Source organism: Siniperca chuatsi, linkage group LG12, assembly GCF_020085105.1.
Source record: "Siniperca chuatsi isolate FFG_IHB_CAS linkage group LG12, ASM2008510v1, whole genome shotgun sequence".
Classification (NCBI taxonomy): domain Eukaryota; kingdom Metazoa; phylum Chordata; class Actinopteri; order Centrarchiformes; family Sinipercidae; genus Siniperca; species Siniperca chuatsi.
Window position 1 is genome coordinate 18,822,454 of NC_058053.1, and position 18,350 is coordinate 18,840,803.

Below are 18,350 nucleotides of genomic sequence, written 5' to 3' on the forward strand. Positions count from 1 at the left end.
TGACCGCTTCAAACTTCATTATTCATTACATAATCCCTCACTCAAAACAGGGACATAAAATACATTTTGCATAAAAGGGATGTTAACAACTAGACTCACCAACATTTTATTCTCTTGTATTTTTTCTTTTTTTTTCTAAAAACAGATCCATCAAATATTGCACAGTAAAAACACATAAACGTGGAAATATCAGAGATTTAAAAAGAGGAGTCATTAAAACCTTCATTAGAAAATGATGCAGACACGTTTTCTACTTTGGAGAAAGTGGTATATGATTGGTTGGTCTTTTTAAAACATCTTCTTCTGTTTTGGCCCCAGAGAAACAATCCGCTTGATAATGATTAAATCCAAAGTATGAAAAAGGCTTCACACATGAAATTGCACACACAACTGTATGAGAGTACTGTTTCTGTCCTCATGGGACATTTGGCAAATTATTAAAGACTTCACATCCATAGCGCACACAACTCTTCGGGTTAATCCAATGACGAGGAAGAATGTGCATGTAGTTCAGCTGTGAGAAGTTAAGAGATTGCTCCTTCAGAATGCTTTATAAGACTCGGATGGCGAGCACCCCGGCATCCTATGAGGATGATCAGGCTCCATGGGATTTCATCCAACTCCATTTCACACAGCTCAGTAGGTATCAGTGCTGTCCTGTCAGCTGCATAGAGATCCAGATTTTTGTCTCTTCTAAGATCCAGTGGGCAGGTTAAAGTAAATCCTCTCCTTGTTAGTTAAGTTTGGCACTAATGCGTATCCACTGAAGAGCCTGTCTGGTGTATTGGACTGCGTGAGCGATGCTACTGTGAAGAGTCAATGGCCCAGACAAAGTATTCAAGTAGTTGAAGAACTCTGTAATGAAAATGGAAGACAGCGCTCTTAAAACATCTCTCACTGGGTGTTCAAACAGATTCATTTGACATATGTGGCTTATTTTCACGTAAATAAATAAACATACATTGGATGTGTCTGTGCGGCTCAGAGGTGCGTCCATACCTTTATTCTCCTTTGCAAGGTTGTCTGCCACCTCCCAGTACTCATAGCTATACAGGACACTGTTGGTAATGTTCAGGTGATTTGCTGCCATCTGGTGGATACGTTGGGGAATGCTTATGAGAGAAGGGAAGGCGCTGCCCCCGTGCGAACCCCGTCTGAGGTGTTTGGCATCAGGGGAGAGTGAGGAAGGGGGTCTTCCTGTATCCCTGGGAGTGAAAACACATGTACAACAGAGTGATGGTGATCAGTGACTGGAACAAAAGCAAATGAATTAAACAGAGAGCCTGTAATATAAAGTCAGCTTTATCAGCTTTATTGGCCAAGTATGTGCACACACACAAGGAATTTGACTCTGGTTTTAAGTTGCTCACAATGTACTTACACACAGAACAGTTTACAGGAAGATAGAAATAAAGCTAAAACAAGGACAACAAAGCTGAACTATTATGTACATACAAGTAGGCAAAAAATAGGTGTATATATAAAAAGCAACAATGAACAACAACATACAATGTCTATATACAAGTCAAGTGTTCTGTAGGTTGTAAACAAATACAAATAGTGCAAAGGAATAAATACTGAATGGGTAAAGTACTAGATTTTACTAAACTTTATTTATGAAGTGGGTTGTTATGTACAATATGCATGTATACATGTCTATTTACAATATATACAGCATGCAGGATTTATAGATGGATGATACGTACATGTTAAAGTGTTTGTTTTAAAGTGTAAATATATCATTTATAATTTCTAGGTAAGTGGATGTTTTAGTGTTACGTGTATCCAGTGTATCCACTTACTTCCCAGAGTCATTCCAATCGGGTGGTGTAGAAGGCACTTTGGGAGAACTCTGTAATTACACAATAAACAAGGCTAAAAGTCATACAAACCCAAATGTTTACATTCTATCAAAAACTGCTCAGAATTTGAAGGAACAATACAATTTCCTCTATGGAAATGTCTCTATGTAAAAGGCGAATCAGTTTTTAGATATACCTTAAAGTAGTCCAGCAGAACTTTGGAGTATTTCAGTGCATGGTCCTTCTTTAAACGAAACATTTGCCAGTAAAGGAGGGCAAGGCATCGGAAACTGTGGGCACACAAGCAGGAGTCAAATAGACTAAGACGGACCACAAATCATTCTCAAAATGCAGGTCCTTCAGCGTGACGATAGATGTGGCATAAAGAGAGGAGAAGACATACGCACCACAGAACCGACAGCTGTTTGTCTTCCTGTCTCGCCCCAGGGCCAGTGTGGCTCTTCAGCCTCATCGCGTACCTTAAGACACAGGACTGTTAACAATGGAGCTGCAGTTCATGTATATGTGTCTGTTTGCCTCTATGTCCAAATTTTTTTGCATGAATGTGTAATTCACCTAATAAGCTCTACTGTCTCTGAGTACATGGTATAAGGAGACTTTGCCTCTAGTGGCCCTTCCTCCATTGCTTTTCCACATTCCATGAAGGAGAGAGCGGCATCAATGTAATTCACAGCCTTCCCCAGCTTGTCCACCTGGAAAAAAAGAAATCCAACATAGGCAAAGACGTTAGTAAATATTAAAGGAATACTTTTAAATTTTAGTCTTAAGTATCTAAAAACAAGTAGGAATTAGCTGAGAAGGTCTTCAAGTCATTTAGTAGAGAGATTTATCCAGGGCGTGTTTAGCCTAGCTTAGCACAAAAACTGCACACAGGGGGAAAAAATTTTAGGTAATTTGACACAGGCCTTCTGGTTGACCATATTTAATGTTTCTCTGTGAAGCACTCTGTATCTTCCCTGGAAACAAATGTGCTATGTAAATAAGTGTTGTTTGCTTGCTCACTGAACACGGAGATTCAACTGTTGCCAAACTCCAATCTTACTCCAAGTAAGAAAGCAAATGGTTGTATTTCCCAAAATGTTGGGAGTATTTCTTAAATGATTGTACAACATCCCAATTTCTCTTCACTGTCGATAATTTATATTTCAATCAAAGATCAAGGACTCACCATTGCGTCTGCACGGTGCTTCATCCTTTTAGCTTCATGTAAGTAGTACTCAGCATGATGTGGACTAGGAAGATGGCCAGAAACACAGAATTTCTTTTTTAAAAAGTGCAGTGCAGTCACAGTGTTTTATGTCATCAGTAAGTCACAATACCCAGGTGTCTGGTGAGTCTGTATCTGACAAACATTAAGCAGTGTGGGCTACGCAGTGATGCACTGTGTGGACTTTGTATGATTGCTCACATTTCATGGTTTGGCATGGCCCCCCTGTGTCCTGCAGGGCCCCAGGACTCGGATGGTGGTTGGGGCTGCCTTGACACTTTTACACATTCCACCTCCATCTTGGGCTGAGTGTTCAGATCAAAAATAGGTGAAATTAACCAAAAGGCTGCAAGCAGTGGAGTTGGGACGACCTAAACAAGTACTTTTATCACCTTTATAGCAGAATCTCTATTCTTGTCTCTGTTCTTGTGGACATGGACGTGATGCTGCTCCGAGGTCTTTGTTTTGGGGGGAGGCTTGTTGGACTCGGGGCTGTCGGACAGTGGAGACAGGGGAGACAATGGCCTCTTGCTGTCCAAGTACTCTTCCAAGTACCTGCAAGAACACACACCCACATATGTACATTGACACATACACACATAATATGGGATGCAAATATAAATATACTTGTTGTATTTGTGCATACAGTATGATTGCACATGCATACATGAGACAAAGTGGTGTGTTTGGTGTTGTCTTACCCGTTGTGTGTGGTCTCAGTCACAAAGTTGAGCTCTGCTGTGTGAGATGAAGACTCAGTGCAGCCTGAGAGGTCATTTGCATGAGGAATACTCCTCTTGCTTTCTCTCTGTGACACACCATTCTCCAACTGGTCACACACAAACACACACATTCATGCTTTGAAGAACTATATTGATGCTTTCCGCCTCATATTCATGCATGAAAACGTGCAGACACACATCAAATTCAACAGAGAAGAAAAGTAAATATACATGTTGTCTACCTTGCGTTTCCTTTTGCTGTCTTTCGTCAGAGTCTCAGGGACAGACAGGTGTTTCATAGCCTCTCTTTGCTTGTTCTTGGTCGATGAAGAGGAGGGAGAAGAGGAGGATTTTTTTAAAGTGGAACTAGTAGTGCTGTCTGGGACCCTTTTGAGAAGACAGAGGTCTATCTGCACCACCAGATTTCTAAGCCCTCGCTGGGAAGACGCTGTAGCCTTGTCACCTCGCCCAAATGGGACCAGGGTGTAGAGTTTTTTCTTCCCCACACTCTGCTGCTCCTCACTTGGATTACCTGAGGTGGGTCCTCTGGGGTGCACCACCTTTGGCCTGTTGGCATCAGGTCTGCCTGGGCCTTGTTGCCCTCTCTTGGGGAGTCTCTTGTGGGAGGTAGAGTCCGCTGGAACTTTGGTGATCGGAGCCTGATATTCAGATTCTGAATCTGACTTTGAAGAGGAGGAGGCAGAGGATGAGGAGGATCGTCTACGAGGAGTTGGGGAACGTGACGAAGGAGGTGATGGGTCTTGCTGTAACTCTTTCTCCTCCTCACTTCTCCCTCCCTTTTTTGTCCTCCCCTGGTGGTGCGAGTCGTCTTGAAGGCTGTGTCGCTCTGTGTTGGCAGGCTGTCTCTGTTTGGCCTGGACTGTTTGCCATTCGCGTCTATGTTGCTGCTCCCTCCTCCTCCTGTTTTCCCCTCTTGCTGTCTTCTCTCTCCTTCTCTGCCTCTCTATCACTCCCTCCTCCTCCTCTTCCTCCTCCTCTTCTTCCGCCGAACTCTCGATCCAGGGACGTCTCAGTAGCTGCTCCTCCGCCAGCCTCCTGTCTTCCTTTCTCTCCTGTTTCCCTTGTTGTTTTTGCCTATGTCTGTCCTCTTTTCTCTCTGGTTTTCTCCCCTCTGCTTGGGTCAGATTATCTCCTCTGTGTTCCACCTCCTGTTCCTTGGACTGGGATTTCTTCTGTGTTGTTTTTGTATGGTTAACATGCGCAGGAGTTGGGGCTGTAGCCTCCCAAGACTTGGTTCTAGGTTTTAGACTAGGGTTTGATCTAGAGTTCAACCCAGTATTAGAATTAGTAGCAGCTTTAGAGGTAGATTGGGAACAACCAGAGTTGGTTTCGCGACTAGTGGGGACCAAGTGCTTTGCTGTTGCGGGGCTATGTTGGGAGCTAGCTTGAAACAGAGGCCTGGATTTGTGGTTGGAGTTGTGGTTAGATCTGCTACTCTGGGTTTGCTCAAAATGTGATGTGTGTTTGGCTTTGGGAGCCTCAGCGAGCTGTTTAGAACTTGGATAAATGTTAGGCTTGGGTCTAGATTTATGGCTGTGACTCTGGTTAGAGTTTAAAACAGCAGAAACCTTGGATTTGCTTTGGCTTTGGTCTTGGTCCTGTGTGGGCCGAGTCTTGGGCCTGTGCTGATGAGTTGGCTGAGTATGAGTACTGTTTGTAGGCTTGCTCTTGGTGTCGGTGTTAGGCAATGGGGTAATCCATGACCTATTTTTTGTCCTGTGGGGAGTGGTTGTTAGGCTAGGTTGTGTTTGGTTCTGACTCTGAACCTCAGGGTAGTGACGGACCCTGGAAGAAGCAGGAAGGCTGGGACTGGGGCTTCTTGGAGGTTCTCTAGGTATAGGACTATGGCTGGCTCTCGGGCTCCCACACGGACTGGGGCAAACACTTGGAACTGGACTGGGGATAGGGCTGTGCCTCGGGCTAGGGCTTGGACTTGGGCAGGTGCTAGGAAATGGGCTGGGGCTAGGGCAGAAGCTATAACCAGGGCTAGGTAGGGGGCTGTTGTTGTGGCTGTAATTGAACTGTGGGCTGGGAATAGGGCTTTGGCTAGGGCTGTATTCCCGATTGCTGTTCCAGGATCTGGCTGGAGATGGGGCTCTTTGGGTGCGGGGAGAGGGAAGGCGTCCTGGAATGCTCTGAGAGGGGTCCTGTTCACTACTGGCAGATTTTTTCCGGGACTTCTTCAGCCATTTATCCAACTGCCACTGGGCAGCAGAGGGGGGATCAGTCTTAAGAAAGCACAGAAAAAGCGAGAAACAAATTTCAAATATTAATCATAAACTAGATGAATTAAAATTGAATCTTTGCTAATAGTGAGGCTTTACACATACATATGCAGTGATGGACAAGCCTAGGTAGATCCTTTAGTAGTAAAAGTAATAATACAACAATGTAAAAAATAGTATGTTACAAGTAAAAGTCCCACATTAAAAATCTGAGTATTTTCAATAAAACTTACTGAAAGTATCAAAAGCAAAAGTACAAAAGAATGTTCCCTTTCATAGTTACTGTATATAATGATTATATTACTGGACTATTATTACAGATGTATTAATGTGTAAGTAGCATTTTATTGCTGCAACTGGTTGAAAAGCAGCTAATTTTAATATATATACACACACACACACTTTATATACTGTTGGGGCAGTTCAGCCTCTAACAGTTCAAAAACCCCAATCTTTTAAAGACAATTCTGGCTATAATTGGTTCCTAAAAAGTCTGTTAGTGCAGTAAGAGTATGTCAACCTGTTATTAAATATAAATATAAATGTAGTGAAGTAGAAGTATAAAGTAGCAGGAAATGGAAATACTCAAATAAAGTACCTCAAAATTGCACCTGAGTACAATACGTGAGTAAATGTACTTTATTACATTACACCATTGAACACGTCTCTTTATGTACTAGTTAAGATATAACTAGGTGCACATTTAACCATGTGAAGAATGACACATATCTCAAACAAGTGTGCACATACCACAACATTCTCACATTGCAATAGAACCATCTAAAATGCTCTACATTGACTGCACATAACACATACTTCACTGACTCAGCTGCTATTAAAACAATTCAAACTCCAACAGGCAAATCTGGATTATGACTCATGTCTAAAAAACGTTACTTCAATAAAAATCCCAACTGACATTATAGCCTCCTTTCAATAGCCTACTTACTACATGGTCTCACAGTCCACATCTGTGCTTACAGTAGCTCAGCCACATCCAATTATGCCAAATGACTCACTTAATGTTTGCTTAACAACTGACTTGGTAAATGGAAGAATGAGAAGAACACCAGAGAAAGCAGGAGTTTTTACTCAAGTAAAAAAAAACCAAATAAAGTGGATACTCACAGCTGGAGAGCAAACTTCTTTCTCCCTCTTGCGTTCTCTTTTTCTCTTTTTGCAGACCAGGAGCTAAATTAAACCTCTACTCCTCAAGTCAAACAGTGATCCCCCTCCCCACATCCCTCGCCCTCTTTCCAGAGAAGACACTGCATCTCTTGTATCGTCTCGGCTGCCCTCCTTCTTTTCTGTCCCTCCCTTTTTCTCTCACTACCTGAAACTGCTGCTTCCATAACTCCAACCCCCATCTCTTCCGTGGGAGACATTTAAACAGTCCACGTAAATGAAAAACACATGGTGTGCACACACCCCCTCCCTCCCCCAAACACAAACTCCACTCCCTCCCTCTCTATAGGGGCCCAATGTAGTGCATGTTTAGTAATACAGTCCACTATGTCGTACAGGGCCTTCCTTTCATAAAAGAGGAGCAGGTTTCCCCTTCATTCCCCACATAGCACACGTCTCAAACCAACCCCACAATACCCCACAGCTCCAAAAGCCCATCATACCTACCATGTTCTACACCTCTGCACTAAGTCACCCATTCAATATTTATCCGAGACAATGATATGCAAGTCCACATTCTCTGTGTGCACTGTTTTGAAAGAGAAGGTAACTCTAGTTGTAGTCAACATGAACTCGAGTCTTGATGACTTCCACGTCCTGAGGCCTTTCCTCTTTAAGACTGGGCCTGTTGACATGACACCCAGGCACTAATTCCCAAAGCTACCTCTGCCCCTCACCACCCCATCCTCCTACTCCTCTCCAACTCACATACATTCCTCATTCCTCTGTCCCTCCCCACACCTGCCGTCAACTGCCCAGATTCCACCACTCCCTATAGAAAATTCACCCGAAGGCACACAACCAGAGGAAGAGACAGACAAGCGAGACATGGACAGAAAAGACAGAGAGCAGAAGATGGGGGCTGTGGCTCAGTGTTGGTACCTCCTTGCTGTTGCATGGTGGCTGTGTGTTGGCAGGCGACGCAGGATGTGGGTGAACTTCTGGACTCCTGCTGGGGCTCCGGGAGTGAAGGCTGCTGCTGCCCGACTCAGCAGTGGAGTCTGAGCCTGAAGAGTCCGAGCTGGAATGTCTCACCCGCCTGCCATGTGTGTGCGCTCGCTTTGCTGACAGGCTGTCAACACACACACAAACATCAGAGAAGGGTCAGCGTACGTACATGGCCGAGTGGAGCACGCACACACACACACACTCACAGGCAGACAGATAATGTTGTTAGTCACACAGTCTGACTTATGTTGACAGACAAACTGTCATGTAAAAACATCGAAAGCTCATATCCACAATATGCACACATCATATTTGTAATTGAGTACCTGTGTCCATCCCAGGAAGCTGAATCATGAGTTGCCTTTAAGGACACAAAACAAAAAACAGAAACTTATCATCCACAGCAGCAGCGTAATGAACAACTTGTTACACTGGATGTGTTACTTCTGTTGCTTGATGTTATTAGTAGAAAACAGTTCTTAACTGAGTGCCAGTTGTGCCAAACTGCATAAGGGTGTGTCCTCACACCATTAAACACTACCAGAAAAACAGGCATCCTTCAGCAAAAGCTGTCAAACAGTCCAGTCATAGTCTCTGTTTTGCTTTTCCTTACACTTTCTCTTTCTGTCCTCTCACACTCTCTCACTGCCTGTCTGCCTCCTCAAGCATGCACAATAGCATGAAGACATGTCCAGCTTAGGTCAAAACTACTTAGTTAGCTGGTTAGTTTTTATTTTCTGTGTCATGCCAAACATCTGGCCCATCCCACATGGGATTACAAGACACTGTTATCTTAAAAAACATGCATCTTCCTGTAATACATATACAAAAAAAGAACATCAGTTACAACTTTATAAGTACTTCTATACACTTTCAAATAACATATTTATGTGGAAAAACTTCAAATTAATTGTACACCAAAAAGAACTACTACACACCTACAGTTTATCCTGATGAAGGGCTTTTTTTCTCACCCCCCAGACTTTCTAAAAGTAACTGGATAATTTAAATGTTCCATATGTGAACAGCCAACTCAGTCTTTGTGCATCAGATGTATTTACAAAATCAACAACTGTTTATAATACTAATATTATTAATAACCATTACTAATAAAGAAATGGTTAACAATATGGAAATATTATCTTCAAAGCACTTTGAAATGCAATGATCTGATATTCTGGTTGCAGGGAAAGATGCGATGGAGTGTCACCTACCCTTTCAGTGTCATCATCATCACTGCTCAGCTTCAGGTCATCAGCAAGCATGCTGTAAGCAAAGAAACACACAGTCAGAAAAACCATACACTGTTGTACATTTAGCCACTAGGGTTTTCAGTACAGAGGTACAGATCCAATAGCAGTGCTCTCTTTTTCACAAATGTAACATCAACTCATTAGGATATTTTTTATGTAAGTTAACATGATGCCAGGGAATGCTGTGAATCTTCTAATGATATTGACGAAGAAACTGTATTTAATGTGGATCGGTCACATCATGGCCAATACCAACATGTTTAATATGGATGGGGTTTTTTTGACCGGCGCTGATACTAATCCAGCGTATCAGATTTAAACACTTCTTCCTGAGAATGTTCCTTTAAATCATTTTCAAACACACTAAAATAACAAATGTGATTTTTATTGGTTGATTGGATGATTTTCAACTTGGTCAGCCTCCAAAACAGTATGCTTCTGTAGGCATCTGAAAATGTGATAATATCAAACCAAGAGAATGTCATATTTATACACCTGATCCACATTTAAGATATGGTAAAACATGGATTATGTGCACTTCAGATAAAACTTGCAAACCAGTTATATTTTAAAAACAGACATAGTTCAATTATCCTAACAAATTTAGCATCTAAGGTTTTAAGATGAACAATACAGATTCATAATGGCAATCATTTTGAATTGTACCCAAATGCTCAATATCTTGTTTGGAGTAAGACTCTTAATGTACTGTACTGATCTATTGTTTTTGTCTAATACATGTAACTAAACACATTTCAGTTAGATTGCAAAAAGTGCTCAAAATTTGTGTGGAAAAAAGACTTCTTCCAAATGTTTAGGACATGTGAACTGTCATAAAACTGCTGTGTTACATAACAAACAAATAACATGATGTGTGATAATGTGGAACACACAGTTGGCTTAAAACACTGAACATGTGTTTCACACTAAAAAGAGGATGTAAAGAGGTAACGAACAGGAGCACATCGGTCTCCACTGACAACTTTCAAGAATGTTAACTGACCTTTGACCTGACCTTTGTTTTGTATCCTGAAAGACTGTGTTGACTGACTCTACAGTATATGTCTACTTCCCTTCACCCTCTTTCTCTATCATTAATGCTTTTCCCTGTGGCTGTAAAGACGATGATGTTCATGACTTTATATAATTTTACAAAACCTGCTGAGAAGAAAACATAAATTATGTGTGTGATATATTATATCGTCTGTGTGTGTGCCACAGCGGCAGTTCAGGTTTGATGACCTTCAGTGGATCATGTTTCCACTTACGATTTATGAGGTGCCACACGAGGGTGACGGGTCATTCGCAGCTGAACATCCCCCCGACCTTACAGGGAGAGAGGGTGAAAACATATTCAAAACCAGGCAACCAACCATTTATTAACAGAGAAGCAATTGTAAATTATTGCGCATATCAGATAAGCAAACTTATTAGTCAGTGAACACGTACTTTGTCTTTGTTGTGTAGTCGGTAGTTTTGCTTCCTTGGGAAAGAGGGAGAACAAAACATAGTGAGCAAAAATCTCTATTTACATGGCTAAAAGAGTACTTCACAGATGCAGCAGAGATATCGTCCAAAACCTGGTGCCTACATTACCCACAATGCAACTAAACCGCCGACAGTTTCGGAGATATGGGTGTGTTATGCTAGTAGCGGCTAATGTAGCCTTGAGCTGTTAGCCTCAGGCAGAGATGAGAAGCGGGCTACCGATGTCTGGTAAACTCACTACTTTCTAACTCCACACCCCCATGTTTGATTAGTTTTCAAACTTGAATAATTCAGCCCCAACTGATGTTTCCTCAAGTGTCATCACTTGAGGCAATTTATCAGACTTCACACAGCTCCCTCTGGAGCCACAAAAGGCTTTATACAACCCTTTTCAGCTATTCAGTAGTACTATTCAAGACCTGTAAACAGACTTTAATATGTAAAATTGGTGGAGTTCCCCTTTAATTATCAAAGATAAACAACAAATATTCACACATATACAGCACACACACACACACACACACACACACACATACCTTAGGGTTGTAGAGGATTTGTTGGGCCTGGTCACCCCCTAAGGCTTGCTGGGACGTCCAGGACTGAGTCATGTCCTGTGCAACAGAAGGGTCAGAGGTGAATTGTGAGACGCCACTGTGATTGATGGTCTTCACATACAGAAACTCCAGACATCCTAAATCTGTCATTCAAACTTTTGTCTTCATTTGTCTTTCATTTAGGAGTAACTTATCGCTCTCATTTCCACACATACAGTGCAGAGAGCCTCATTTGACAGCTGACTCTTGTTATCAGCACTGTTCCTCCCCACCAGGGGGAGTGTGGCTGGCTATAAATATGGGTATGGGTCTCAGTGTCTAGTTGGACTAGTTAGTGTCTGTTGGCTGTAGGCTCAGAGATGTGTATTACAAGGTTGGTGTGGGAGTAATCATTTTGTTTCTTTTTGACTGATCTCCAGCTGTATGTTTTTCCAGGCATTTCAAGTATCTGCTATATTTTGTATACTTTTCTCCTTTGGAAAGTGAATATATTTATGGCTGTGTTCACTCAATGAACTAATTCAAGACCTACTGTATCGCTACAGTAACTGCTCTGGTGCATGCAACAGCAGCTCCATTTGTTTTGTTTGTGAACCAATCACACAGTATGGGCTGAAAATGTGATCTAATAAACTTTTTTTTTTTAAAGCATGATTTTGCATTCCAAGTGGTCGAAGTATCAATAGACTTTATTGACTCAAGTTTGTTAGCTTTTCAAAGGCGGCAATCTCAAAAGGTGTGCAATCAGTGAACCAGAACACAAGACAGCTCATCAAAACATTTGTTGCTTGTAAGGCAGCCCCGGGGAAATTAATGTTAAAGACGTCAGGTGGCCCGGGCCACAACAAATAATCATCAGTGCAACAGTTAAAATCACAGTACAGTTGTAGGGTACAATAACCAACTGAAAACTGCACAATAGAGGTGGTAATTACGAATCACCTTGCAGAATTCAATTGTTTAAACATTTTTGAGAAGAACTCGGAGGGAACTCGGGACAGTCAACTTTCAGTCTACAGGTCCTGTAGATCTGTTATGCTGGCCAAAAAGTGGTCCAGTGGGGACTGAATAGGGGTTTATATACACTACAGGTCACTGATGGTGCTGAAATGACTAGTCAACTAAAACTACTGTAGGTGATCTTTTAACAGAAAATGACCCACCCCAAAATAAAGTTATTCAACTCTTGAACGCATTGTACAATTGCAGCCAATTTTAGTTTACACATGCCCATAGGAATGCCTAATCACCCTGCAAAAGTTGATGGTACTTCACCTACATGTGGCGCTATGGCAACCTGACACATTTATATGGCCATAATTCTCTAGTCATGAGTCTAACTCTCTTTTCTGCACACCCCATCCTTTAACAAATCTCTAATATTCCCTCACACAATTAGAGAAATTCTCCCAGTCTACCATCTCCCAATCAGTAATGACTGTCTGTTACTATGTTTTTTTGATTCAGATTAAATCCTGATCAGATATAAAATAAAATTTAAAAAAAGAGAATAATGTAGGCTTTGTAGAGGTATACATGCTCTACAAGCCGAACATGATAAATTAAAAATGATAAATTAAAGGGTAATTACTCCATATTACAAATACATGTGGTGGATGCTCACACCTCAGTGACAGTGTCTGTGCATATGTGCATAAGAGAAGATGGAAGAGTCTGTGATGATTACACATGATTACACACCTGGACTATTATGAAAATGTACTCCATTTCTTATTTGTTCTCTCTGCACTGTACTTCAGAAGAAACCAGCCACAGGGAAAGAGCTGTGCATCCACAGCACACTGATTATAATCTCTGCTGATTAGATTGCCCGCAGTCACAGTCAGACAAACAAGGCCTCATGGATGCTGACAAAATGGCCAGATTTTGTACCATTCATTTACCATTTTAGCATGATCTGGTTCCTCAGCTTTGTCAAAATGTGGAAGCATGGGGATTCAGGGTTTAATGTACGAGTGTGTGTGACGATCACTGGGTGCTCTGGAAAAGGTCATGTTTTATTAGACTGGATGTCTGAGGATTTGTGTGTGCAGATCAGGATGCGTGGTAAACAGACACCGAACTCAACTAGAGCTGTCGAGGTCTAAAGGAATAGTTCAACATTTTGGAAAATACGCTTACTCTCTTTCTTGCCGAGAGTTAGATGAGAAGATCGATACCACTCTCATGTCTGTACATTAAATATGAAGCTACAGCCAGTAGCTAGTTAGCGTAGCTTAGCTAAGCCAAAGTCACTGTGCCCGGCCAAGAAATAGTTTGGCACATAACCCCCTGTAAAACAACAACGTGTCATTTTTACACTTCAGTTTTTGTACACATTTTAAAAAACGAAATATAGGCCTAACATGTTAATTTGTGAGTTTTAGAGGCACTAGTAGGCAGACTTTGTTACCTTGAGACAAAGCCAGGCTAGCTGTTCCCCCTGTTTCAAGTTTTTATGATAAGCTAAGCTAACCAGCTGCTAGGCTGTAGCTTCATATTTAGTGTATGTGGTATCGAGAGTGGTATCGATCTTCTCATCTAACTCTCAGCAAGAAAGCAAACAAGCAAAATGTCAAACTATTCCTTTAACTCTAATGGGAGTCTGCTAGAAGGAAGGACTCTCTCTTTCTCTTTTCCTCCTCCCACCCTCTACAGTAAGCTCTGGAGAGCAAATGTTTCATCTCTCTGCTCTAACCTTCCACTTCATTATCTCAGTCACCAAGGACACAGCACCGGCCCTCACCCCTTTCCTCCATCAACAACAACAAGGTCTCCCAGGTGGAGCATTATGTGTTGCTATCTTCCTTCCACCCTTCCCCACTCCATGTTCTGTATCTTTCTCCTTCTCCTCCACTCCTCCTATCTGTCCGACACTAGCGACAGGACATAGGGAGCAGTGGTGCTCTGCATTGTAACATTGTAAAACTTCCAACATGAAAAATAGCTAGAAACCTCAGGGCTAGTACAGCCTGAGATATCTGTGAGATTAGAGCTGAAAAGATTAGTCAATTAATTGATTGGTTGATCAACAGAAAATTAATCTGCAACTATTTTATATATATATATATATATATATATATATATATATATATATATATATATATATATATATATATATATATATATATATGTACATTTTTCAAGCAAAACTCCACACACTCTCAGGTTTCTGCTCCTCCAATGTGAAGATTTGCTTTTCTGTGTTTTGTATTATTTCAAATTGAAGATCCTTGGTTTTTCAACTGTTGGTCAGATAGAACAAGATATTTGAAGATGTCACCTTGGATTCTGGAAAACTTAAAATGGACATTTTTCATGATTTTCTGACATTTTATAGAGTAAACGACTAATTGAATAATTAGAAAAATTAGAAAAATAATAAAAAAAATCATCGTTAGTTGCAGCTCTATTTCTTATGTGCTGCTGGTGTTTCCTCCTCTAAGCAACAATCTGCTGTAATTATTCAATTTAGTCTAATGACTTCAAATGGCTCATACCTGGAAAAAGATATAATCTAAAGCAATTCTTTAACACCCACAATATGACTCAATACATTTAATGAGGGATGAACCTGAATTATTGCACAAGTTCAAAGTTAATTGCTGCTACTGTGATTATCACTATTACTTTTAATAATGAAAAATAAAATCTAAGTCAAGCAATGAAAAAAATGTTGTAGTAATTCCTTACCTCCAGAGTATCTTTGGCACAGCTGTTGTGTTGGCTTCTTGTCACCTGTGCAAACAGAAGGATACGGTGGATAAGGTGATGGTAAAAGAGGAGAAAGTCACAGGACATTAATCAGAGGGAGTTTTGTAACTCTTCAAAACAACAGAAGAGCACACGGAGAAAGAGCTGTTGTTGAATGTGCACACAAACCATATTTAATAAGCATCTAAACTACAGTAAAGTGCAGTGTGCGTCTTATCTAGAATTCAAATTGAGTACACACTTCCGCACATTCAACAACAAATATAACTGTGCGGATGTACTCACACATACACTCATTTATTTCTGTCACAAGTCATTGCTCAAGATGTGAACTTTCACATTTCAGTCTCCATCACAAAGATAGATACAGACATATACATAAACACACACACACACAAAAAAATCACCTTCTGCACTCTGCTTCCCGCCTTTTTGCTGTAACATTCACAAAACCGTGCAGCACTTTACTGTAAACCTTACAGTCACACACACACACACTAAGTGTGAGAGTTGAGAGGAGGCTGAAGCTTGTTGATGACTCATATCTTAGAAATCACAGCTGCAGATGATCAGGCGGATGCTGATTCTGTTGCAAGCAACTTTCAGTTTCCATCCCTGTTAGGCAACCCCGCTCTGTCTCTCTCCCTCCCCCACGTTTCTCCCTTTTTCACATTTCAGCTCACAATTCAAATTCACCACGTTGGCATGTGAGCCGAGAACCATGTTGCTCAAGTATTAAGATAGGGCAAATGCTTAACATTACTCGCACTTCCCCACTTGTGCAACTGTGTGTAGGTGCTTTCTATTCATGTGGCAGTGTGTTTTATTTTGATTGTGAGTTTTGTGTGAAAACAGATGATCCTGCAGCACAAATTAGTTACAAAATATATTGTTTCCTTTGGTTCATTTTTTATAATAGTAATTACACTCATTATATTTGTCAGGTTTGTTTTTTATTTCACTTTTTCATCGTTCTAAATTTCTGTATTTTTATGTGGACCTCACCTGCTGTACACTAACCACATATACTTTCTACTTGGTTATATACATTTAATGTCTTTAACATTTCCTTTACACACTATATTCCATTTTCATTTTGGTGATTTGCTTCTTACTTCTATGCCCTACTCTGTCTGCTGTGCCATCTGTGCAGCATAAGTATGCACAGTAGAAAATGTGTGTGTAGTGCAGCGTGCATGCATGTACTGTATGTGTGAGTGTGTAAAACTCTGTCTCTTCTTCCATGCATGACTCACTGAGGTCAGTGACTGAGTGGCTTGACTCTAAGCCTGCGGATGGAAAACCGTATGTGTGAAAACTGTCTGATTATTACAGCCACAAGGCGGTTATGAGGCCGTAGGCACTAAATGAAAAACATAAACACAGACAGACAGTATTTTACCTCCCTGTAGCGGTGCACAACCATATGCCAGGCCTGCTTCCTCGGTTTACACTCACAGGTCCATTAGTTTGGACATTATCATGTGTTTCACACATCTATAACCACTAGCATCACAGGCTACAGAACTGGTGCAATACCCTGATGAGTGAAATCCCCCGGGACCAAACAAACCACAACCCATCATAACACCTGCAACAAGCAGCATGCAAGCCAACTAGACTACTAACCACCTGTTACACCTGTTACATTCTTAAAGTATCAGAAATTACTGAAGTTATGCTCATTTTCAGGTTCTATTAAACACTTCCATCTGTGTTGAGTGCCTTTAAGGAAAATCTGAAACGACTTTAAAACTACAAACTGAATGAAGATAAGAGCATAAAATGCACGACTCAGGAATTAGCAGGAATTAGTATTCAAATGAAAGAAGGGTACTTCTTTACGAGTTTGGAAGAAGTACTCACATCATTTACTTAAGTAAAAGTATCAATACCACACTGAAAATACTCCACAACAAGTAAAAGTCCTGCATTCAATCTTACTTAAGTAAACGTATGTAAGTATTATCAAAATTTACTTCAAGTATCAAAAGTAAAAGTACTTATGCAGAAAAAATGGTCCCTGTCAGTGTTTTGCTATTATATATGATGTTTTGGAATAATATTACTGGTTTATTAATGTTTATGTTGCATTTTACTGCTGTAGATGTTTATGGTTTTGCTAATTTTAACTACATTAAACTACCCAACAGTATATAATCTACAGCAATGCATCATATTCTATAAAATCATCATATGCTTGGCTTGTAGTGTCACTGTCCTGTTTTCCAGCTAATTGGGGGGGGGGGTAAGAGAATTTTCTCAACCCATAAAGAAACACTTTATCCTTCAGTTTATCAGAAAAAAAATCACCACATTTGTAGATACATGGTTTTCAAGGGTATGAAAACAGTAGAAAGTGGGCTACAATATTTGAAATGTAGCCTAGTGGAGTAGAAGTATAAAGTTGCATACAATGGAAATACTCAAGTACAATGTACTTAGTTACATTCCACCACTGTACTTTACAAATAACCTGCAGGCATGCTACTCTGTGCAAATTGCTTACTTTAAACATGCACTAGTCGTGTGCAAGAGTGACAACCACAGACTCACTTAAGCTGTCAGTGACCCATCCATGGTGCTTAATACACACAAACATCATCACAACTCCGCATTCATTTTATAAGCAGGCTATATTTACTTACAAACTCCATGTAGCCTCTCACCTGAGAATATGCGCATCGGAGTAAAAAGCAGACAATGGAAAGTTTCCCTTTGCCACCGAGGACAGTAGGCATGGTTCCTGGATTGGTCAGTGATCTCCACCGGTGTCCATGCCAGTGAGGACTCGCGTTAAGAGCAGCGGACACGGTGCCCGTCCGTGACGCTGGTCAGACCGGCTCTTCCGTGGATCCGCCGTGCAGCTGCGGGAGAGTCTGTGTGTCACAGAGGGAGACAGAGGGCGATGTAGGCGGGCCGGTAACGTCAGAGATGACACACGCAGCACACGCAGGGAGATCACGACTCAGAGTGTGGATGTTTAACACCGGTGCATATTTTCAAATGCGTAATTAGGATGTCACACCTGTTCAGAGCTGCTAAATACAAGATGATGTGAAGTTTTTAGAGATCCAGTCCAAGTTTCAGGGGCGAAGCTATGAATTATGGGGCCCTTAAAGCTGCATTAATTGATTATTTTTGGCCACTTGAGGGCATGGCAACAAGCTGGAAACACAACATTTGACATAGTAGCCTATCACCTTTTAA

General features: G+C 41.1%; 1 protein-coding gene across 1 annotated transcript; it reads right to left on the reverse strand.

Moving 5' to 3' along the window:
* Positions 1 to 90: 90 nt before the first annotated feature.
* Positions 91 to 18,051, reverse strand: aff3 (AF4/FMR2 family, member 3). The gene is made up of 19 exons (XM_044218013.1): positions 17,810 to 18,051; positions 15,120 to 15,164; positions 11,409 to 11,483; positions 10,834 to 10,867; positions 10,653 to 10,710; positions 9,346 to 9,397; positions 8,458 to 8,492; positions 8,066 to 8,255; positions 3,995 to 6,001; positions 3,732 to 3,859; positions 3,423 to 3,585; positions 3,232 to 3,335; positions 2,992 to 3,055; positions 2,379 to 2,515; positions 2,210 to 2,281; positions 1,999 to 2,092; positions 1,803 to 1,852; positions 1,000 to 1,205; positions 91 to 855 (listed from the first exon to the last, which is right to left on the reverse strand). Exons 1-19 carry the CDS (start codon positions 17,879 to 17,881, stop codon positions 734 to 736), a joined length of 3,708 nt encoding a protein of 1,235 aa, XP_044073948.1. The 5' UTR covers positions 17,882 to 18,051; the 3' UTR covers positions 91 to 733.
* Positions 18,052 to 18,350: the final 299 nt, after the last annotated feature.